The following is a 25239-nucleotide window of genomic DNA, read 5'->3' as shown; positions in this document are numbered from 1 at the left end:
AAATGGGTATGCTTTAAACCTGGCTGTCTCAAGATGTGTTTTCCTCATCATCTTTAGCCACCATCATCCCTCATTGTGCAGACGGAGATAATGGGGGCTACAGTCTGACAGATTTGCAAGGCTATTTGCAGGAAAACTATTTTAAATAACGGAAATTATGTTTAGAATTGAAAAAAAGTGTGTATATTGTCTGTTCATGCTCCAAAGAAGATGATGAGCTGATTGATGCAAGGTGGTACCCAAGCATACTAGAGATTTTTGACACATGCCTATTACCTTAAAGCTACTTGTGCCTTCAAGTTGTCCATCAATTTATGGTGACCCCATAAATTTCACAAGATTTTATTAGGCCAAGAATACTCAGAAGTGGTTTTGCTGGTTCTTTCCTCTGAACTATAGGGCCTGAACAGACAGGCTAAAATAAAGCTGCTTTGGATCACTTTGGAGATATGCTGTTTAAATGACACAGGCATCTTAAGAGGCCAGAAGTTGCACCAAAGCTTGTCCTTTGGACTGGAGTGTGGCTTTAGTGTGGCTTCCAGGTTCTTAGGACGCATGCATCATTTAAACAGCATACCTCCAAAATGACCTGAAGCAGCTTTATTTTGGCCTGTCTATACAGGCCCCTAGTCTACAGTACCTGATATTCATTGGCGGTCTCCCACCCAAGTGCTAACCTGGGCTGATTCTTCCTAGCTTCTGGTGACTTTACAGTATGGGCCCATGAATCCCTCATCAACCTCACTGGACCTTGAAAATAAGAAAATGGACCTAAAGTTAAAACATTTTTCTTCCTGAATTTTTGTTGTTTATAACCCTCCAAAAACATGGGGAGGGGGAAAAGACCCTTTTAACTGATTAAAGTCTACATTTTTATTTTATTATAAATAACTTTTAACAATATACATCACAGCTAACCAAATGGCAATATAGCATTACATGGAATTATTAATAAATTCTAAAACACATTAATCACTGGGGAGCATGTTGTAAGCCAGAAGTAACACAAATGCATGTCTTTCTCTGACTGCTAATATTAATATCATGGAAAGAGGGTCGTTTGCTTGCAATTTAAAGAATCTTCTTTTACCTGTCAATCCAGTTGGAGAGGTTGTCCAGTTGTCAGAAACTGTCCTGTCTGATACAGGTGCTACAGGGCCATTCTTCTCCCCAGTTAGTGAGGGGCAAAATAGAAATACTGTACTGTTAGCTTCAGCAAATGGGGCAGGACTGTAAATAACTGGACCACAGGAAGAAATGATGTTGGAAAAGCTGGTAGCAACTGCTCCTGCTTCAGTGATATTAATAACAGTAGTTTCTTTTGTGATCTGTTAAATCTTAAGTGCAAGATAACATATACGAGAAATTACAATTTAAAAGATAGTATATTCATTTTTATGAAGCTGAATATTGCCCTACAGGTACACATATTCGGTTGATATCTATTGCTTTTAGTGACCGTTTTATTGAAGAGTAAACCACATCCAGATAACTTTTAAAAACAATTGGCTGCCCTAAACAACCATTATGTTCAGACTTCTCAGTTATGAGGCTGGAGGCAATACCCATTTGTCCACTTATGCAAGTTAGCCAGGACTTAGAAATGAGGATAAGTCAGGTAGAGGAGATATTTCATAGCTGCCACCTTCCTGCTCAACAGAACCTGCCCCACTGAGGCAGTCATTCTCAAAATATCCTACATACCCTATGATTTGTTGTTTACTACTTCTTTCCACTCTCTGCTTGGCCCTTAAGTTTTTTAAAAAAGGGGGGGAGGGTAATGCCTCCTCAAAAAAGGAAGAAACTAACATATACAAATAGGAACAAAGGTAAACTTCCTTTTCTAGCAACTTGTCCATGAAATGCTTCTGTTCCTTTATATGGAATGAAGCAAACACTGCCTTCCTTCACTTAATATACTAAAAAAAATGCTGCCAGTAGACATGTCAAGTAGATTATGCTACTTTACAGTCACTTTAGCTTAAGGAAGCAGCTCTTACCCGTAACACGCAAGTTTCGTATATGACCCTTCTTTCGTTAGGACAATAGAAACTCCCTATAAAAATATTCTGAAATTAAGTACTAACTCATCCTCTTTGTCTATACTTTGAAGAAGAAGAATTTTAGATAGCTCTGAATGAAGTGTTTCATCAAAGTCTGGCAAAGTGTTGTTTTAACTGATTTATAAGCTGCTGTGTATCCACATGTTCTGGAAAAACCTCTTGAGATTTTTGCGCTGCTACATAACTCCTCTGAAGATCTCCAACCTGTGACACAAAACAAACAAATGACATAGAAATGTTACTGACAATTGTGTTTTACTAAGTTTATTTGGGTGGCGAATGGAATACAACTCATATTTCTAGATGCAGCACCACTCAGAGGGGAAAAATCTACCCAAAGTTATGTGCCTTTAAGACTTACACTTAAACACATGCAGAACTTTGCTCTCAAGGAATTAATACTATTTATAAATGTTTACTTTTAGAAAAGTAATCCCTACATTACATCTAGATGAATTTTTTTTACTATGTAACTTTAAAGAATAGTACATGCTAGCAACATGGACTGAATATTCATTGGGTAGAATCCAGTAAACTCAAACATATTTGTCCCACTGATTTCAGTAATACAGGTTGAAAGTAGATAATGTTCCAAATAAAAACAATGAAACTTGATAGTACTTAATGATGCAACCTTCTATACCAGACATCAGTTCTCCAAAACTATGCCTGAAGTGACCAGATATTACACCCATTTCTGAAATCTCATCCTTTTTGGTTTGGGAGGGCAAAACAAAGGTGTGTGGGATGTGCCACATCTTATTTTAGAGGAGAAGCACCACTTCTGGAAGCTTCCAAGGCTACCAATTCTTCTCTTACCAGCTGAATTCTTTTTTAGGGGAGGGGGATCTGGGATTCCAGGAGGGGCTTGGTGGGTTGCAAAAGGGCCCTGAGGGCTACATGCAGCCACAGACCATGTGATTCCCACCCCTCCTAGATATACTGAAGAAAACCAAATGCAGTTAGATCAACAGCTGTCCAGAACTGTCTTCTAGCTCTGGATAGATTGCATCAAACATAAGAACAAGACCGTTAAACAGGCAACAGAATATAAGGTACCTTTAAAAATACTCACAAACCTCATTACATTACAGTTTGGCCTTGCTTTCAGAATTGCAAACAATGGTCCAGTTCTCAAAACAATGGTTTTGTGTTCACATGCACACCCCTAGTATTTCATTTAGAACTTTGCTTGATAACTCAATAGAACATCCTATATCAATGGCCATTAAGAAGCTACAAGGGAGATTGTTTACTGGCCAGAGAAATAATAGCTGCAAGGAGCTTGCTTCACACTTTCCTGCCAGAAAAAAATATCTATAAGAACTAGCTAAGAACCAATGCTTGTTTTTGCCCCCCCCCCCCCCGGCTCTCTCAATCCCCTTTCCTTTTGTATTATTTCTTTTAGACATTAAGCCTGAGGACAGAGACTATGATATTACTGATCTTTATAAGCCAATGATAAAGACTGTTTTGGCTTATCAGTGGAGTAAAAAAAATACTTAAACATGCAATCCTAAATACTGCAAAGAGGACAAATATTACCTTATCAGACAGGACAGCAAAATTGAAGTGTGGCTCGTACATATGAGGTGCTATCAATGAAGCAGTCTGGAGAAATACTCTTGCCTGGGCAACAACAGAATGAAAAGAAGGTTGACTTGTGTATTTGTATAGAACAGAAAGATACAATTATTTTGGGTCAGAGACTCCACATATGTGGATTTAAAATTTGTTTCTATACACCTCCCCATCACAGTACATAAGACTGGGAGGTTTAATTCTCTTCCCTCACTTGCTGTTAATAGCAAGGGGGTGGGTGGGTAAAGCCTCTTCATAGACAAGTGAATAAATCTGATCAAGACTGATGTTTTCCTGCCATTTTTAGTAACCTCAGCAGTACCATTATTGTGGCTACCAGTGGTATGGAAAACAGTCATCTGAACTGCATCGGAATCATGAAGTTAATGCCTCTTAACCCTTACTCTGCAACAACTCCAATGAAGATCACTGTGCCAATACTGATAACAGTAATGTAGCAACAACAGCATCCCCCCCCCCCCCCCCGGCAGCTGATGGCTGATCAAGTAAGCTGCATGGAAACAGGGTTCCCAAGGAATTTGTGGCACACAGAGAAAAAAGCCAAGGGCTGCCAATTGCCCATCTGTGGTATGAAGCATTATATATTACAACCACATAAGTTCTCTCCATTTTGGATCATCCATATTATTTTATACAAAACCATCTTATGCCAGGTTAGATGCACTGATCCACCTAGAGCAGTACTACTTATGCTGATAAGCAACAGTTTGCCAAGATTTTAAGCAGAAATCCTTCTCCCTAGCTTTGAAATGCCACTGATTAAAGCTACAACCTTCTGCAAGCAAAGTGCACACTTTGCCTACATTTTTTTATTTAAAAAATCAAGCATATGTTCTGCTTCTAAGCTACATACCTTCCCTCAAGTGGCATATTTTGATATTAGTCTAACATATACAGTTATATATATATTTATATAACTTACATATTTATCCACAGGTGTAAATGGGATTCAGAAAAGCAGGCACTAGGGATCACACTGCAAACCTACAATGGTTAATGGAACGCACCAAGGAATTCCAGAAAAAAAATCAGAATGTGCTTTATAGACTACAACTAAGCCTTTGACTGCACATATCACAAAAAACTATGGAGCACTCTTAAAGGGGCAAAACAGATGGGCAGGAAGGAGTGGCCTCTGGGCCTGAGTCAGGAGCCTCTGGCTGCTACTGACCCGATTGCCCTGGGACTGCAGCAACCACACACCCTGGTCCTGCTGCCATGGAAAATATCCACTCCTTTTAAGTTGGTTTTGGGACACCTTAAGCAGCCCCAGTGCAACCCCAGTGTGGCTTCCGGCATCTCTGGGGGCATACATTGTCTAAATACCATGCCCACAGAGCAACCAGAAGCTGCTCCCATCTGCCCGTCTTTTTCAGGTCAAGGACATGGGAGTGCCGCTAGATTTGATAGTCCTGATGAGAAATCGGTACTTAGGACAAGAGGCTACTGTTAGAAAATAATATGGAGAAACAAAATGGTTCCCAGTTGGCAAAGGGGACAGGCAGGTATGCATTTTATCATCCTATTTGTTCAACTTGTATGCAGAACGTATCATACGAACAGTAGGGTTAGACTCAAAAGAAAGATGAATGAAGATAAGAGGAACGAACATCAACAATCTAAGATATGCAGATAACACCATACTAGACAAGATCCTGAAGTGTAAATATACAACAGAGCACTAAAGTCAGAATGGTCCAAGCCATTATATTCTCCACCACCATGTATGGATGTGAGAGCTGGACTGTGAAGAAAGCAGACAGAAAGAAAATAAACTCATTTGAGATACGGTGCTGGGGAAGAGTGCTGAGAATCCTGTGCACAGACAAAAAGACAAACAGGTCCTTAAAAAGATCGAGCCTGCATGCTTCCTGGAAGCCAAAATTATGAAACTGAGGCTGTTGTACTTTGGCCACATCATGAGAAGGCATGACACACTAGAAAAAGAAGGAAGGTAGAAGGCAACAGAAAGAGAGGAAGATCACATGCTAGATGGATAGCTCAGTCAGTCATGGGCCTTTATTTACAGAACCTAAACAGAGCCATGGAGGACAAAGGGCTTCATCCACACATTCGCCATGAGTCGTGAGTGACTCAAGTCAGTTAACAACAAACAAAACATATTTTTAAACAGTCACAGAGGGAGATATTAATGTTACATGACAATATACATTGTGTCAACTTTATATACATCCACACATATGCAATGAAAGGCACTTCAAAATAAAGCAGCCATTTTACACCTTATTCCATAATCCTAAACTACAAAACAGGCAAACAATACATTTGATATAGGGCCATTTTTCTTGTCTGTTTATTCTGTAGCTTTATCTTTGTGCAATGGTAAGAGAGTAGAATTGACAAGTGCTCTATCCTTTGAAGTGCTTGGAAAGCAGCATGTTTTATCTCATTGTCCCCTGTAGGCTCACAAATAGATTCTCACAAGGAGGCTGTGATAGGGATGATATACATAAATACAGGCTTATAAAATTCATTTACTCAGCGTAAGAAGTAAAGTAGTTACAATCACTGTAGTTCTCTTCTAAGAAGCCAGCAACAAGAATTGTTTTTCGTCCTTCATCAAACTAAAAGGGTACTTTAGACAAACAAGTGCTTTTCTTGGTCAATTCCCTCAATCCTGATGCAGAGCTAGTCTGAAATAATGAAGCTGTATTCAAACAAGTGGTTCGGAGACTATTCTTAACTGCTTTTTTGCACAAATGGACTATTCTATTGACAGTATCACAGGAAAACACAATGATGGGAAGCTGTGGGCAAATGGCAATTATCTAAAACTGATCTAACAGACTGAAGCTCCCAAATGACACTGGCAAATGTAGGGTGCAATCTGAAGTTGGTAGATTTTGAATAACTGTTGTCATAAATCTGCTACTCTAGAATTCTATTCTTGTACACCTGAGAAGAAAAATGACATCATTCTCCAATGAACTGTAAGGAACTGAAAAGAAACCGTTGGGAATTTGCCAAAATATACATCTTTGATGATAACAAGGAGGCTTTCCCAACCACTTGAGAAAATGGTGTTGAACTAAGCACAGAGTGCATGGAAATGCAAGGGCAACTGCCAAATGTAAGCTTTAGATGGCAAACTTTACCCCATTACAACAGAAACTACAAGTTGAAAGAAGAGACTTGAATTGAAGTGATAATTATTTTGAAATTGCTTTCAATAAACCACTCTTTTACAGATATTATACATTAAGGCACAAATGAGACCTAAGTGTATGCCAGTTGAATATGGCTCTATAATAAAACTGATCGTTTGTCATAGAAAAGAGTCATGCACACATACATTTCAATGTTGCCATGGTAATTGATAGAAAATTTGTTTGGTAGCCCTGAAAGCAACTTCCTTCTTAGAAACAGAGATTTAACTAAGGACTGTATTTTATACTGGAGCTCATTGGGTGAAAATTTAAATACAACCAAACACTTCCACAGTTCACATCGAAAGATTCAGTCTTGTTCACATTTGACCAAAAGGCAAATCAGAAGCACTGCATTTTAATAGAATGCATACCCTTTAATTCCTATCCCTAACTAAATGACATTATCATGAAGAACAGCTTACAAATTATTTAAAGGCTGTCTCTTCATTTTCATGTAACAAATCCAATCACAACTGATTCTATTGATTTTTTGTTCTCTCTCTACTAAAAAGTATGTCCCTATCTGAATGCCTAGTTTCAGTTTCAAAGTGGTTTCTGTAGAATTTTCACTGGGCTACAAATTTATTATTATTATTATTATTATTATTATTATTATTATTATTATTATGTCGTAATGTTTGCTTCTTTAATACTGTTTTTTCTTGGGAATTGGAAGGGAAGGTCATGTGTGAGAACAAGGAATTCCCCAAGTGGAGGGCAGGGAATTCCAAAGCCATAAACCTGTTCTCCAGATTGGAATTTTCATCCCCCTATTCCCTCTAAGTATCTCCTCACTCTTATCAAATAATAGCTTTCCTGAAACATGACATAAGTGACAAGTGCTCCAGTCTTCTATTTGAACTTAATACCAACCTGCTCAATGCGACCTTTCTGCATCTCCAGCACAGCCAAATTATTATAAGCTTCTGCATGATCATTGTTATTGGCTAAGGTCAGCTTGAAACACTGGTAAGCCAAATTTATATCACCGATTCCCTGAGAGACAAAAGCAAACAATATATCATGCAATTTGTATAAAAGCCAGTTTCTAATACTGTTAACACTTTAATCAGAAAGAAACAGAACAGTGAGATCATCAGAGTTTCCCTGAAGTACCGATGAGATCCTAGAAACCTCCAGAAGGGGTAACTGAACCATGAACCACTGAACCATGAACCATACAGGATCATTGACAACACAGATGCCAGCCTCTAGGGATAGCGGTTGAAGATAGGAAGGTGACACTGCTTAGGGGACAGGTGGTGCAGGTTCACTGCAAGTGTGTGTGTGTGCGCGCACGCACACACAACACAGCATTAACTGGCTGGAACTCAGAGGCAGTCTAATTTTTCAGTTCAATGTCCTGCACAGACAAACTTACAAAGAAATTCCACACAAATCACTGAGGGAGAACTCCGTCTGGGTCTCTTCAACAGGAGGCACTGTCAATGCTAATCTGGGTTGAGACTATTTTCTACATTAGTCTGGCTCATCCAGGGAGTTCCACAGCCAAATTATTCAAGACTTCTTCCTTAGACTCCAATAAAGGGAAGGAACTGCTATTGACAAACATTCTGGATATTCCAGCAACAATTTGGGCCCCTTTTAGCAGATCTCCTTGCAATGTAGGCAAAACATACTGAATTGGGCTTTCCCCAGACTTCATAGAAAAGCATCAGAAATGTTGAGTGCTCTATACTCTCCATGGAACTATACCTTACCATGAAGTCTGTTCTTTACCACAGTAAAATGGAAAGTTAGTGCAAAAGAAAAAGTATCCTGTTAGTCCTAATTCTCAGGATTGATGGTCACTATACTCTAGGGAGTCGTGGTTCTCTTCGGGCATACCACACTGGCTCTCTGAAGGATTGGTCAGCCATTCAGATCTTGCCTGGGTGGCTCTGCCTATTAACATAGATTCTGAAGGGACAAATAATCCTGCATTAAGCTGTCTTTGCACTCTGTCTATACAAGACCATATGCAAGACAATTACCAGGTCATGCAAGTACAAACATCAGGACTAATGACATGTAGGGACCAAGAAGCTCAAAATGGAAGAATACAGTCAAGCACTCACTCTCCCCTGTGGATACTTGGTTTCTTAATTCTTTCACCTTTAAGACAGAAATAGAAGGAGAGGACGAAGAAAGCCTGGGGTCACCACAAAACCAAAAGAATGGTCACATGCCTCACTGGGCAGCAGGAGCTAGATCCATACTTTCAGATGCCTCCTTTCCATAACACAGAGAATTATGGGAAATGAATACAGGCTTAAAATTTTATAGCCCAAATTGCTTCTGGCAGCAATAGTTAAACAGCCCGCTGGACCTGGACAGGCAAAGGAGCTGTGCACCTTTTAACATTGGTTAAATTCTACTTCAGATCACAAATGCTAAAAGAAATGAACTGAAATTCTACCGTACATAAATATTTTTATGAATTTAATCTTTATTCTATAAGCACTTTGAAATGATGTATTTTCAATGAAATTTAGAGCCACTTCAGAGCCTTATAATGAACAGTCACTAGAAACAGGAAAAATGATGTTTATGTTTGAGGTTATTTAGCCTTCCCTTCAGCTCAAATACTACTCATATTGTTCAATCTAAAGAGATGCAGAAATTCTAAAGAAAGAGCCTTTTGAAGTCACAGCACAGTCCTGCATTCAGCTAACCAGTGCCAAATCTAATTCCAGAATTTATTTTTATTGCCAAGTCTCAGAACTATAATACATAGAGTCACTGAATTGTTTATTCTGAATGTTTTCCTTTCATGACAGAGGAACAAAAATTAGTTCAAATATATCTGGACTGGGGTGGGTGGGAATGAATGCAACCACTGCAGGTAAACATGAGCTTCACCACTACTGCTTTTTTGCCACAACAATTACATAACACTTCTGCTGCTTTCCTCAAGATGATGTATGTGCATCTTTTTGATCTTTAAAATGCCCTCAAACTAATCATATTATCAGACAAGGTTTGTCATATTATTTGTTCTCCAGTACTCACAGCTGCTCTAAGCAAAAATTCATTTTTTGCACATATGTTTCAACAAATAAGCTTCACAAATATTGCTCTTACCACAGCTACATGTCCCAAGTTGTACCAGACATCTGCAGCCTCCTCCTCACTTTCAGCTAAAGAGAGTGCACGTTCAAAGGAACTGAGAATCAAGTCATATTGCTGGGCATAGAAACAACAGAGGCCCAGGTTGTTAAACAGCTGGCTATTATAAATGCCCATCTGTAGGAGTCGTCTAGTTCAAGACAGAAATGTGTTAAAATTGTACCGTTTACAACAGTATTTTTTCTTGGTGTAGCACTGATGCTAATCTGTTGGGTTTTTTTAACATTTTTAATTCTTATAAGAATGAAGAGAGAATATGTCCTTCTGGCTAGGCAAGTAAATAAAAAACTAACATGGAGGGAAAGGGAGTCAACAGAAATAACAGAAAAAAATTGTAAAGCTAATTAATTTTGGCTTTCAACTCCTGCTTTGTCTGCTGACTTGTGGGAATAACTCAACGGTACGTCTGGATATCAGGGTTCAAATTCCATTCTCAGCCACAAAACCCAATGGGTGATCTTGGGCAAGTCACCTCTCTCAGCCAAAGGAAGACAATGAGATGTGCCCTCTGAACTAAACTTACCAAGAAAACCCTTATGATAGTCTCCATAAATTGGAAATGACTTAAAGGCTCATGACAAGAACAACAACAAACATGTGGATTGCTCCTAGGTGCCATCCAGATAATGTGTTAAAATTGTAACTTTGCAGTACAGATCATGCAAGCTACTGGTACTACATGAGCAACTATCAAATCAAAGAAGGGATCTAAATGGTAAATTTAGTGGGATGGAAAGTGCTGCAGCATATCTGCTTCCCATACTGTTCAACAGCATAAGAAGACCACAGATACACAAGTAGAATCCATATCAATGATTTTAGTACAGATGTGTCAAATTATCTTGGAAACTGGGCAAAGGAGATATTGAATGGAACAGCAATATGTCCTCCAGACAGAACTGGGGAAACCCCTGACTCAGCCTTTAGAGTTGGTGCCAAACAATGCTGACAATACTGAACTAGGTGGGCCAGTCCTCTGATGCACTATGACAACTGTGTTCTTATCAACACCTTCAAGTCTGTATCAACACTGCAGAAATAACCCAGTTTAACTGCCATGCCTAAAGCTAAGGAATTCTGGGATTAGTAGTTTCAAGAGATATTTAGCTTTCTCTGTCAGAGCTCTGGTGCCACAACAAACCACAAATCCCATAATTTCATGGTATTGAGCCATGGCAGTTAAAGTGGTGTCAAACTGGATTATTTCTGTAGTGCAGTTATGTTGCTAAGTGACAGGGGAAGAAACCATGCAGCAGTTACACCAACACTGACAAATACCTGCATAAAAATATGCCTTGAGCTACTCCTATCCTATGTGAGAATTTTTCAGGGCTGGGGAGTAGGAGTAAGGAGTAAAGGAGTAAGAGGTTTTTACAGGAGTAGGAGTAGGAATAAGGAGTAACAAAATACATTTGTTACTCCTAATTCCTGTTATTATATTGTACATGCAAACACCATTTTTATTTTTTTATTTATTTATTGGGGAGTATAATAGGAGTAAGAGTAACATTAAGATAAAAACTTATTCAGGAGTAGGACAAGGAGTACCCCAAAATCATCACTACTCCCCAGCCCTGGAATGTTTAATTAAAACCAACAATATTTCTATTTCACATCAGTATTAAGTCTTTAAGTCTTAATACAGTATTAAGTCTGATGTTCTTTTCTTCCCTGTTTTATTGAATCATTTCCTGTATTGCTATGTATTTTATATGTATTATCCTACTAGAGATGCCCCCTCCCCACCCCCACTCCCTTTGTGTCATGTCTTTTTAGATTGTAAGCCTGAGGGCAGGGATCCGTCCAATTAAAAACATTGTTATGTACAGCGCTGTGTAAATTTACAGCGCTTTATAAATAAGGATAAATAATAATAATTTCTGAAACCCAAACAGAGCTGTCAGATATGACCGGAAATCTTTTTAGTAATAGTAATCAACATTATTTTCTCTTATAAGGTGGAGATTGCTATTCACAAAGCCTGGGGTGGGGGGGGGGGAGGCTTCCATGTCTAATAAATTTATTATGGCACAACTGTTCATGGCCTAAGTGTCTTTCACTGTTTGACATGCTTTTTAAAATATTTCCAGACTTTTTTTATATCTAGCCCATGATCCATGATTTTAAAAGCCTAATACAATTATCTTGTAGTAAAAAAGTTAAAAAATAATCAAAATAAATTTCTGTTTAAAAAACACAAGTTAAAAACAAGTTAAAACAGCATTAAAAGATGTTTAAAACATAACAGAAGAAAAATAAAATAAAAATTTAAAAAATACTACACCCTGCATTAAAAGCGTTATCTGCTACAACACACTAAAAACCAAAAGCTTCCTTAAATAAAAAAGTCTTTCCCTGTCAGGAGAAAGACAGCAGGGAGAGTGCCAACTGGACTGTCTAGAAAGGGAGTTCCATAACTTAGGAACAATCACTGAGAAGGCTCTCTGTTGTGTCCTCACCAGACATGCCTGGGATGATGGTGAGACCAAGAGACAGCCTGTCTCTGCAGATCTTAGATCTGGGCAGGGATACATGGTTTTTCAAATATCTCCAAGCCAATTAATCTTGTGCACAGTCAAATGCACACATCCAATATTTTTTTCAAAGGGTGATGGTTAGGGTTGCCATTCATCAGGACCTCCAAACCGGGACAAATGTAGCACAAAATTTTCAAATGTAGGACACTTTTTTGTGTCCTACATTTGAATAGGAGCCTCGGAGGCTTTCCCTCTCAGCCTGGGCCCTGCCCTCAGCGGGGGCGGAGCCCAAGCAGGGAGGGACTCCTCCCCTTCAGGGACGCTTTCCCTCTCGGCCTGGGCCACGCCCTCGGTGGGGGTGGAGCCCAGGCGGGGAGGGACTCCTCCCCTTCAGGGAGGCTTTCCCTCTCAGCCTGGGCCATGCCCTCGGTAGGGGTGGAGCCCAAGTGGGGACGGACTCCTCCCCTTCAGGGAGGCTTTCCCTCTCGGCCAGGGCCACGCTCTCAGCGGGGGCGGAGCCCAAGCAGGGACAGACTCCTCCCCTTCAGGGAGTCTTTCCCTCTTGGCCTGGGCCCCGCCCTCAGCGGGGGCGGAGCCCAAACAGGGCGGGACTCCTCCCCTTCAGGGAGGCTTTCCCTGCAGGCCTTGGCCCAAGCTGTGAGGGAAAGCCTCCCTTAGCTTGCCATATCTCGCCCGGGGGCGGGGCAATCCCAGGGGCGGGGCCAAACCGGGGCGGGACTGTGCAGACCCACCCCAAACCGGGAAAGTCCCGCCCCCAGGCGGGAAATGGCAAACCTAGTGGTGGTGGGAGAACTGTCTTTCCTTAAGAAGCAAAGCTAGTTTTGCCTAAGTTTGTTCTGTGGAGTCAGGAAATCAGGGAGGTTAGAGAATGGATAGCAAAAGCTTCTAGGCAAAGCATAAGGAAGAAATTTGTCTGGAAGCAACTGTGACATATTGTATAACAGCAAAGGGGTGTTCTGGCAAACAGGAGAACAAATATAAAATTGGGAACAAAATCAGCAATTTAAAAAGGAATATAATTGTTTTCCCTATTTTCAGGGGATGCAACATGAAGGAATGTACAGCCTCAACAACACAAACTGAAATTAAAGGTTGTAAAAACATCTATGTGCCAGCATGAACATATAGATACGCTACCTGTAAAATCGCAATGCTATCTCAGGCTGGTCAGAATAAAAGTGGTTACTCCCAATGCATGCAATGGCTTCCACATGGGTATTGTCTTGTTTTAAGACATCTTTATAGCATTCTGCAGCTGCAGAAATGTTGTTCATTTCCTATCAAGAGATTTAAAAGGTTTTTAAATTGTAGAATCATTTAAATGATACATGACTGTAACAATTAACTTTGCATTCAATAACAGAGACCATTTAAAACACATACCAGACTAACTTTACAGTTTTATTAGACACTATGCTGTCCAATACACCATCATGTAAATACCTGACTCTTCTCTTGTCCCTTTACTAGCAAGATAAAAATATACTGTATTCATGTATTAATGGCATTTACTGTAATCATGAAACAGACATTTTAACTTATATTCAAGCCATTTTCTTCAAGCCTGCTCAGAGTAAGCAAACATATGTCACTGGAATTCTCTTGCTATTTATAGAATGCCACGGGGTAAACAGTAGAAAATAATAGCATCAGTTTCCTGTAGCACGGAAAATATACTCTTTTCTCATTGTTTGCCCAATCTACTCTGTCAATTGTGATTGAAAGCTTTTTAAAGAGCTGTTGAAAGGATTGGTTCTCAAAGTGAAAGTCATCGGCAGGCCAGTCTAAGGCTAAACTTCCACAACAATTTGTCTGGGAACAAACACCACTGAACCCAGTGGAATGTAATCTTCTTAGACATATATAGATTGTGTTCTGAGATGGTATGGGTGGTTATTTAAAGACTGGTTTCTACTCCCAATTCCTACAGCCTTCTATAAGAACATCTAAAAAGAACAGGAAAAGAAAGTAATGAAAATAATATTAATAAATATTTTCTTGTGATTAGATGTTTTGAGCTTTTTTAAAAAGGAAAAGATATTAAATGTTTTCTATAATAATAAAAGTGTATGTGTGTGTTTGTCTCCACCACACATCTAAAACTGTCAGACTTAGAGACCTGAAACTCGGTGCACATATCAAGGAATCTTTTGTTATTTTGTCATAGATTTATTAAGCAATCTTCATTCATTACAAACCTTTTGTAGATTACAGTACCATTCTGAATGTAACCCTAGGTAGCAGTTATTGATCCCCTCAAGAGCTGTGGTTTCCTCAAGAGCAGGAAACTTCATGGTTTAATTCAAACACTTGCAGTTGATTTGTGGTGGAGTTAGCACTAGGGTACTTAAGCTTTACATGGTTTCTCCGTTTTTAACTTCTCAACTGCCAGGATAACACTTGCCCTACTTTACTAGAATCCAGATGCCTGGGGAACCTTGCCTGTTCCTTATTGCATGTGTACATCCCACAACATATACTGTATATAATCATGTATACGTCTAGAAATTTTAGTCCAAAAATTGACCTCAAAAACCTGAAGTAGATTTATGAACAGGTCAATGTAACTGCTGTACTTTCACTCTTATTTTAAAAAAGGAATCATGCCCAAGTGAAAGGCAAGAGTGTAATCTGTCATGGAAGAACTGACCCCCACGCTCTCTCTTTTATCCAGCCTTTAGTGTGAACTCAAACAGTTATGCCTGCCAAAATTTTGTAAGTATTTTTCTTTTCCTTTGCTTCATCCTTTACATCATTTGTTACATGCTCCTAGGTTTTACCCTTTACTTGTCCATGGGTCATATCAAAATCTGTAATTTTGACTTCAAAACCTGGCCTCGACTTTTACATCAGATCAGCTTATGCTTAAGTATATATGGTACTTCACTGACTACACTTCCCAGAATTCCAAAGGTGGCAATACTGAATGAGAGACTCCAGAAAAAGGAAGTTCCAAGCTCTGGAGGATATATAGACACTGAGAATGAAAATTCCTGTTGCCTAGTATGTACATCATCTCTTCTTTTCCTTGGCTGGATGTGTGTCTTTTCCAATCGTGGTGCCTTACAACAATTTCAATGGTAGTTCATCTGCTGTGCTTTTTGTATGTGATTTTAGAGTCTCTATTTCAACATGAAATTCATTGGGAAACTTTGGTATAGTCATTCAGTCTGACTGATCTCACAGGGTTGGGAGTTAGGAGGAAAGCCATGTATGTCACCTTGAGCTCAGTGTGAGAAAATGGAATGATTGTGATGAACATCAATCATAACTGGGCATTTAAATGCATTATCCTTGCTGCTGAAGGTTAACCTGTAATAAAATTATATACTGGAGAGTCAAGCTGCTGTTTCCTACTTTTCACAGCCTGGTGAAGTTGAACTATATCAATCCTAGTTTAAACCAGGGATGGGCATTATGGAACCCAGCCCTCCAGATGTAACTCCCATTAGCCCTAGCCAGTGATGAGGAATGCTAAGAGTTGAAGTTGAATATGTGAAGGGCCATATGATTCCTGCCCAACTTGAAGCCTACAATTTGATAAATTGAGGCGAAGCAGAACATATACAACCTCCTGAGTTTACTGAAGACAAATGAGATATAAGTGTTAGTATCTAGTAATAGCTTCCTTGATGTTACATGGATTCATCTTACAGGCTGAACTGCAGCATGCTACTCCAGCAGATGTCACCACTCCAGTAGAAGTTGGAAATACTGTAGTTCACTAGATATATGCATCTGCAAGATGCCAGATTTGAATAGATGAAAGGATAGTCTGAGCAGGTGTACAGTAACTCCCAATATTCCTATATGTAGGAAGCAATTATAGTTCTTTGTAGTTCTTGCCCCCACTTCCTCCCTAATATGGTGGGAATGAATGCAATCTATTTCTGAGGACAATACTGAGCATACTGAACATTTGTCCTGTTTGGGAAAGATAAAAGCATACCTCATGGATCCTCGCAATACCACAAATGAAAGACACCTCTCCAGGAAACCGGTCTAATCCTTGTTTGAAAACATTTAAAGCTGTTAAAGGCTGATCCAAACGGGAATACACCTGAGCAAATAAGTCACAAGTGGAGCTGTATCAATCAATCTTAATTATTTTCAGGGTACAGATGTGAATATAAGCCATGGTTTATGAATATGGTTTGTGTTAAGTTAATATAGTTTGGGAGTCAGGCTAAGGCAAAATTCACATCTTCTAATCACAGTCATGCTGAGAGAAGGGAAATGTACCAGGCCAGCGATAAGTTGTAATATGGAGGAAGGTGGGGCGGAGGTCAATAAGTGATTTGATTATTTTGCAGAGCAGCCTGTTTTTCTTCCAACATGTACATTTTCCTCAGTCTCTGTGCCAACATACTGCTATAGTTTCAGATTGAATAAGACGATGCTGACTCTTCCACACACAGGCAAGTTAGGCCCACTGTTACACTTAAGTAATGTAAACATGTATAACATCTGAACAATATATAGACTGAGAGCAGGGAACCGTCTTATTAAAAATAATAATTGTAAGCCGCTCTGATAGCCTTTAGGGCTGTAGAGCGGGGTATAAATACCTAAATAAATAAATAAATTCTTCAGTGTTACACCACTTTTCACATGGGATTAATGTGCATTTTGTGAGACAACACTTTAATAAATTCATTCTTGTCAGTGAAATAGCATAAGAATGTAATGATGACATAGCACAGAGAATGGAAAGCCAGCTGTCACTGGTGTTCTCATTCCACCTGACAGGCAGGAAAGCATAGCACAAAGTACCAAACTTTTAAGAGTAAGGAGATGGATTACTCTTATTATAATAGCAAATCTTTCTTATAGACAATTGAACTAAAATTCTGCATTGAAAGACAAATCCCTTTTGAAAAGACAACTGTATCAGCTTAAGCATACTTTCAGCAAGAAGAAAATTAAAACTAAAACTGTGCCACTTGAAGCCAGTCAGAGATCTGGATATCAACACGGATTAAAAGAAAGCCAGAGAGCATGTCTCCAAAATGTTGCAAAACACTATCATAAGTGGAAAATACTAAGGGGGAAGAAGGAACTATATTTTATTGACAGTATCAGCCCATTAGGGTTTTTAAATAATCTGAAGAGGCCCTTCTCTCTATCCCACCACTTTCTCAGGCGTGTTTGGTGGGAACAAAGGAGAGGGTCTTCTGATGGCTTCTCGTAGACTTTGGAACTCCCTCCCCAGAGAAACCAGGCTTGCTCTGCCTCAGGCTCCTTCTGAAGGAAGGTTAAAACATTTTTGTGCCACCAGGCCTCTACAAACTGTTGAGGTCTGGCTCTTAATGCTGTGTGGTGCTGGTTTTGAAGTTTTTTAAGGCTCTATATACTGTATATAGTTTTTTATTGTTTTTAATACATTTTAGTATTTTTAATTGCTTTAATATGATTGTTTATAAGATAACTGTTTTGCTGGTTCTGTTACTGGGGGAACATTTTTGCTTGTTCGAAAGAGTTTTATAGGAGTTTGATGGTAGTTTTTATTTACCACACTTTGTGTGTACCAGCACACTTAGATCCTTGGGTAAAAACTTGTTGCAGCCAATAAAAACTAGGCTTACTACAGTCTCTCAAAGGACCTTTTCTTCTGTTGCCCCTAAACTATGGAATGACCTGCCGGAGGAGATCTGGAATATTAACCATCTTGACTGCTTCAAAAAGGTAGTCAAGACAGATCTCTTCCAGCAGGCCTTCCCAGATTAACGACGGCTCCATCAATTGCCCATCTGCTTGATTTTGGTTATTGGTATTTGTCTTGAATTGTCATTTTAAATTTGAGGGTGGCTGGGTCTTTGGGCTATAGGGTTTTATGATATTAATTATTATTTTAAATTTTAATGTATTTTAGTGTTGTTTTAATGTTGTAAGCTGCTTCGATCCAATTGGAGAGGCGGCATAATAATAATAATAATAATAATAATAATAATAATAATAATTATTATTATTATTATTATTATTATTATTATTATTATTACTTTTCTTACCCAGTCCAGTTCAATCCTTCCTTTCTCTTTGTATCTGCTTTAAATCATAAAATAATCCAGTGTCACCTTTAAGAAAATTGTAACATATGCTTCATGGACTCCAATGTATTTCATCAGATGCATCGAGTAAAGCCTCTGTGGACAGACATATGCGTGTGTGTGTGTGAAAAGTAACGAAAATTAAAAACATGTTGGAGTGAAGATAAGTATCATTTTAATGATGGTAGTAAAGAGTTGCTAAGTAGCTCTCATGTTTTGCAGTTCAATTTCTCTCTCTCTGTCATACACACACACTCCCCTCTCCACAAAGGCTTTCTCCATGCATCTCATGAAGTGCACTGTAATCCATAGAAACATATGCTAGAAATGTCTTCTTCCCAATTAGTCTCAAAGGATTCCTTTATGTCCTCTTTGCTAAAACAGACTAACATTTCTTTGAATAGTTTTTGTGGGTTTTTAGGGCTATGTGGTCATGTTCTAGAAGAGTTTCTTCTTCCTGATGTTTCACCAACATCTGTGGCTGGCATCTTCAGAGAATGCTTGCCTGGAAAATGGTGGGTATATATATATATATATATACTGTGTGAGCCTGGGAATGCAGGAGTGATTTGCATGTGTATTGTTCTGTGCTGATGGCAGGCCTCAGGCTGGGAGGCTAATGCAAAAGAGGATTAGTGTCTGCTAATTGGTGATCATTATCTGCTGGGAAAGTCCCTGACGCTGAGTGGTTTCCCATTTGCATTTGCTGAGTCCTCATTTTGCTTTTCTTCAGGACTGGTAGCCAAATTTTGTTCACTTTAAGGTATTTCTTTGGCGCGTCACAGAGCGCCCAAGGGTGCTCTGCCGCTGGTGCCGGTTGTTGCGTCCGCACACTGCAGCGGCCAAACCGCACGGTTCCCGGATGCAGCCAAAAAGAAGCGCCGAAACGGCACTTCTTTCTGCGTCCCGGAAGTGGCGCCGCAAGGTGCTAGTCGCGGCGTCACTTCTGCCTCGCGACGTCCGGACGCTACACGCCTGTGACGTCAAAATGGCAGCACCGTGTGGACAGGCGCCACCATTTTGTATGGACTCGGCCCATACTAGGGTTGAGGGGCATCAGGAAGTGATGCCCCTTCTCAACCCTACGACGCCCCTTCCTGATCCTAGTACGGACTTTAGGTGCATCTGTAACATGCCTTTGAATACTTCCTGTTGTTTCCTTGACTTACATCTGTGTGGCTCACTATGTTCTTTTTATTAGATGGTGAAACTTTTCTTACTTCCTTTACCACCTCCCAATTCTGGCTCTAGTTATTTTACGCCATGATTGATTTTGATTTCTTCCTGTGTAGTATGATAAATGTGTTTGTTCTATCTTTTTTTTTTTGTCTCTTGTCTGTACTGTATGTGTGTGAGTCACATACATACAGTTTTTGTAAACAAGCAGCATACATACATCATATACACTACCACAGAGCACAAGATAGCACACATATATTTGCAAACTTTAAGCATATTGCATATTAAAAGCATTATATATTAAAAGGGGCTAGTACAAGAACTCCTGGATCTGTTTGTAATTAGACAGGGTTAATCTTTGTTGAAATAAGCTAGGCATTGAAATTTCATGCATTCCAGTGAATAAAAACAAAACGTTATGGACATTTTGAATTCTCAACACAAGTCAGTGGGAGACACAAAATTCCCAAGTTTTATTTGGGTCCAAATCCTGTTGGGTCAAGTCAGGTCTGAATCAAGCTAAACCAAATTGCAGCTTTTTAAACCAAATTGCCAAATAGGTCTCCAAACTGAATCAGGGAACCCTTGCACAACCTTAATTAAAAATTATAAAATGTATGCATTGACAATAAAGGAGATAAAGAGAAAGTGCCTTTGAAAGGAAATCTAGAAAACAGTATTAGTACCAGAAAAACAAATGAAACATCCAATAATTTTCTTAAACAGGGACAGAGAAAATCTTTGACCAATCTACAAAAGGTGAAATAAAAACTATTCAAATTCAAATGTTTCCTCTCTGCCATTTCAGACTATAGTTCAAAACCATAATCCAAAAATGGACTTTTAACTGTAAATCCCTACTTACTTTTGTCAAATATAGTATTGTATCTACCATATCCTGCTGCCTGAGAGCTGATTTAAATTGTGTTTCTGCTTCACGATATAATCCTAGCCTAGAGAAGACATAATGAAAAGTATGTCAAAATTGAAAATGAGGAAATATGTTTTAAGAATTGCATACTAAATGTAATTAGACATATTATATTAGCTATATCAAATATATTTGGTAAAAATATTCACATCTGTAAACTCTTAATTATTTCAATGCGATACAAAGGGTCATGGTGTTAAAACTACACAATGTATTAAAGAAGTTTACACAAAAAAGATATTTCAGGGCCAGGTAGCTATCCCACCATCTGGGAAATGCACATGTCCTTCACTGAACTTTGGGCATCTGCAATTCCTTTGATGCTCCTATGGCAATGGCAAACTCCCTCAGAAGAAACTTGACAAGAAAACCTCATGATAGAAGTTGGTAACGACTTGAAGGCACCCAACAACAACAACAACAACAGAAAAGTAAAAATGGAAAAAATATTTTTCTGCTTCAAAAGTATCCTGTATTTAAAGGGGCCAGGGAAGATGATTCTAATACATTCTGAAGACCCCCCTTATACTAATTTAGCCAGGCGAAGTCCTTTTTCCAAGCAGAACATGAGCAGACATTTTGTTTTGGAAAACAGCTCCCCTCCAGCCTCATACAAGTCAGGATGCCAAACATGTGGCAAAATTGTCCCCCAGTCCCTTAAAGGTGCAGGATTTTTTTAAAACTCTCCCCAAAATGAGGGGGGTCTGTCACCCGTCACCCACAATCGCACACCCCAAGGTAACTTACATTGTAGCTACTACAACTGATGTCCAAATGATAAGTCATAGAAATTCACCATTAACATTTCCATACTCTTTCATTCACCAGACCAAATCTGTATAGAAATGAGTCAAACTCAAGGTGTGCTAAATAAAATTCCCTCAACTGCCAATCCCACTTTTGCTTCAGTGTGCTTAATGAAGACAAAAAGAAAATGAACAGTTCCACTTCAGCAGCATGTTTTACTAGTTCTTTCAGAAAGCCCCTTATATTGAAACTAGTGAGGGTTCCCATCCCTGTCCCTTAGATGGAGAGGTGGAAGGTCCTTGCCACTTGTTACCTCATTCTGGATTCTGTCTGGGGTCACAGTATCAACGTCTGATCACCTGAGTTACCAACTCATGATAGTGGTTGAACCAGACAAGCTGTGTCAAGTAGGCTTTTACATGTGCACAACTCTGTCCCTTATATGTATATCATTTTATTAATACAACTTGGTCTCTAATCCATTGAAGTACACACTCTCATCTATTTGAGGAATTACACAGCTCTAACATGCTTCTGTCAAATGCAGACATCCAACAGTTAATCTTCTCGTTAAATCTTAACAGCATTCATTACTATACAGCTAAGTATCTGTTCTTAACATAGCTTTACCAATATAGATCAGCATTTTAGGGCAGCATAGGAGGGCTATCAAGAACAACCACATCATTTTAGGGCTGCAATTCAAGGCTAATACTCTTCCGTCTTGGAGAACTGACCTTAAGGCAGGCTCATAAGAACTTTCTCTTGGCTTCTTTTTATTCTCTCTTATACCCACCCAATTAATTAGTTGGCCAATCAAAATAACTTACAACTGAGGTATCCACCAGCTCTTATTTAATTAAAATAGCAATTTGGAGTAAGGTAGGTTTCATTCTTATCCTATCTGTCCCCCTTCTTGAGTATATGTGCAGGTATTTTTCCTATTTAGTTATATTCCAGAGCATCTGGCATTCTCCCCAGACTTAAGCTGCAGCTGCTTTCCTGCTGATGCAGACACACACTCCCAGCTCTAATTACTTGCATTAATTCTTATGCCATATTTCACTTTCTATAGGTAATATCAGGTTTACTTCTGTATTTTTAAAGTTATATTAGCAGGGTTGACAGCTAAATAATCCGACCTATAACAATATGATACATACATACATATATATATATACACTTTAAAAAATATCATATGTACTTCATTAGATACAAGAAGACGAGGGAAAAGGGGAGGAAGAACAGGAGGAGGAGGAGAGGAGGAAGAAGAAGAGGAGAGGAGGCAGAAGAAAAGGAAAGGCTCTTTCCCTGCCTGGCCGCCTCCGTTGCTGGCGGAGGAGACCAGGAAGGGGAACGGGGCCTCGCTGAGGCCTCCTCTGCCTGGTCTCCTCCGCTGGTGAGTGTATAATTTTTTGAAAAAAGGGGGAGGAATTTGGGAGCTTCTGAGAGTTTCAGGGTACGCTCTGGGACACCAAGGATTGCACACAGGTTGCAGGCCACACTTGTGGAGTCTGATGTATATGAACGTCTTCCATTATATAAATACAATTATATATTCTGGTGTGGGAAAACAGCCAATCCTTCAAGGCAGGTCTAATCAGTTTTTCAAATTATACTCTAGGGATTTAATCCAGTCCACTGTAGGTACCATGGCTAAGCCTATACAGGGCACAGGTGAGCATGTTCACCACTGCCATACCTTCATATTCCAAGCTGTTATGGGAAAAGAGATACCTGTCTCTGTATCTGTGGGCCTGATTCACTCACTGTGGACAAGACTGAAAAGATGGGAATGACAGAAATGCAACCAGGGACTGGGAATAACATCTCTGCAACCAGAGAAGCAATCTCCAAATCCTCGCTTTTGAGGGGAGTGTGAAATAGGCATCCAATGCCCAGTGAAGCATCCCAATATGATGAACTCATGCAGATGAACTCAAGCCCTAAGTTTTAAAAAGAGTAAGATGCTTTACCTGTAATAACACTTCCCAATTTGCACTTTCCACCACCAGTCCTTGAACTGGACGAGTTGCGTGGCATATGCAGCCAAATCTAAAGCCTTGGGAGGAAAAACAGTTTCAGTTTTGAGACAAAAATAAAAAAAACAAGTCAAGAATTAGTAAAATGTAATAGAGTCACAAGATTAAAAAGGAAAATATTTCACAAAAGAGCTAGGCATGCTTTTTCATAGGTTCTATTTTACTACATAAGCTAAAACAGCAAAAGAAATAAAAAAATTCTCATTGGAAGCCATTGCAGAAAGCACATTTGTAATAACTCAGACTCCCTCTCCCATCTGTTACCTTATTAAGAACATAACTTTTCCACACCTGCAGTGTGAATCACTTTTAAATTAAATTACATTTTAGGCTTCCATATAAATATAAAAAATATACAAGCAGACAAAGACATACTAGTCTGCATGCGTATGTGAACGACAAGAGAGTAAAATCATATTAATAAAAGAAATTTAAGATAATGTGATACCACAGAATAAGACAAGCATGTCCCTAGGTGCAGGATAACCTTCAAATAAAAGCCTTTAATTAGACTGTTAAGAAACACACAAGGGATTATACATATCCACCTGAGAACAGACAATGTTAAAATTTAATAATGTCCATTTGCATGTCTTCATTTGTTGATGAAAAATATGTTGCATTTGTCTCTCTCTTCTCAGCAATATCTCCTGAAACCTCATCCCTGAAAAATCTTATTGTTTACAACAAACATTTACTGGTACCATTTTACTGGTTCCTTAAACAGATATCGTCAAAAACAACTGTTCTAGCAATAACTGCCAAATTGTTTTCAGTATGAATGATGTAACTGGCCACTATCTCCAACTAGGACTTGTTTCAAGGGAAAATGATATTAATTTTTGCAACAATAGGAATGAAATATGTTGACAGTATAATTAGAATTGACCCTCTACAATTTCCTTCCTTGACAAGCCTTCATTTATTCTTCATTAATGTAAGTGAATAAGCAAAGGTTCATGGACAGTGTGAACTGTTGATTAAAATCTTCACAAAAAGTATGCACCCTTGTTACAATCTTAGAATGAGTAAGAATTAGCATATGATATCCATATACAAGCTAATCACTTCCAATTCAGTATTTCATGGAGAGTCATAAACAAGGACATGTCCATTCTACACCCTCACACTGGCTTATGTAAAATTTATACAGGCATAAACAAATCAGAATGGGAAAAGTTTATTTGCTTTCTCTGTTATTGAAGTAAGGACTAATATAGTCTAAGTGGATGAGTGGTACACCATGCTCTAGCACAGTAAGGAGCAGCAGATTCATGTCTTGTACATTACTGAAACTGTGACAAGGCAGAATAGAGAAAGATGTCTCAGCTGACCATACAGGTTGAGAAGAGAACATAAGAAAGCACGCCTGAAGTGTTCTTTTTAGTCAGTTCCTTAGAGGAAGACTGAAATTGTACAAGATTTTTTCATCAGAACAAGAATTCCATGGCTATAGTCAAACAGAAGAGTTGACTTTTTAGTAAGAACATAGTGTCTAATAGCTTACATGAACATATAGTATAGTCGTAATCAAAGGCAAGCATACACATACATCCTGCCCACAACCCTTGAAGTCTAGTATGTAACATCTGCTTTCAGATGGTGTTCCACTTTAATTAAAGTTTTAACCTATAGAAAAGTAAAATAAACGAGACTGCTTTTTTCAGGAATGATGAGTTATACAATACCCACAATTTCAGGAAACTTGAATACACACATACTGTCCTGAACAGTCTCACAAACTGTAATAGTTTCAGATTTCAAGTCCTCCTGAAGTCAATGACATTTCAGTTGGACCAATTAAAATTCATGAAGTTAAAATAGAAGGGAA

At 38.9% G+C, this 25239-nt stretch overlaps 1 protein-coding gene across 3 annotated transcripts in view; it reads right to left on the bottom strand.

The window, feature by feature from the left end:
• Window positions 1–611: 611 nt before the first annotated feature.
• The window catches only part of TTC8 (tetratricopeptide repeat domain 8), a 49627-nt gene continuing 24999 nt past the window's right edge, over window positions 612–25239 (bottom strand). For 2 of the 3 annotated variants that reach the window (XM_042445394.1, XM_042445393.1), the window contains exons 7-14: window positions 23343–23428; window positions 20554–20641; window positions 16412–16522; window positions 13600–13739; window positions 9920–10094; window positions 7709–7831; window positions 3609–3692; window positions 615–2267 (exon numbers count right to left, since the gene is read on the bottom strand). In XM_042445394.1, coding sequence (XP_042301328.1) covers window positions 2151–2267; window positions 3609–3692; window positions 7709–7831; window positions 9920–10094; window positions 13600–13739; window positions 16412–16522; window positions 20554–20641; window positions 23343–23428 — 924 coding nt within the window. In that variant the 3' untranslated portion in view covers window positions 615–2150. Of the gene's footprint in view, window positions 2268–3608; window positions 3693–7708; window positions 7832–9919; window positions 10095–13599; window positions 13740–16411; window positions 16523–20553; window positions 20642–23342; window positions 23429–25239 lie in introns of all 3 variants that reach the window. The other variant, XM_042445392.1, reaches the window with a different exon arrangement.

Source organism: Sceloporus undulatus, chromosome 1, assembly GCF_019175285.1.
Source record: "Sceloporus undulatus isolate JIND9_A2432 ecotype Alabama chromosome 1, SceUnd_v1.1, whole genome shotgun sequence".
Classification (NCBI taxonomy): Eukaryota; Metazoa; Chordata; class Lepidosauria; order Squamata; family Phrynosomatidae; genus Sceloporus; species Sceloporus undulatus.
This window is presented reverse-complemented; position numbering and strand designations above follow the sequence as displayed.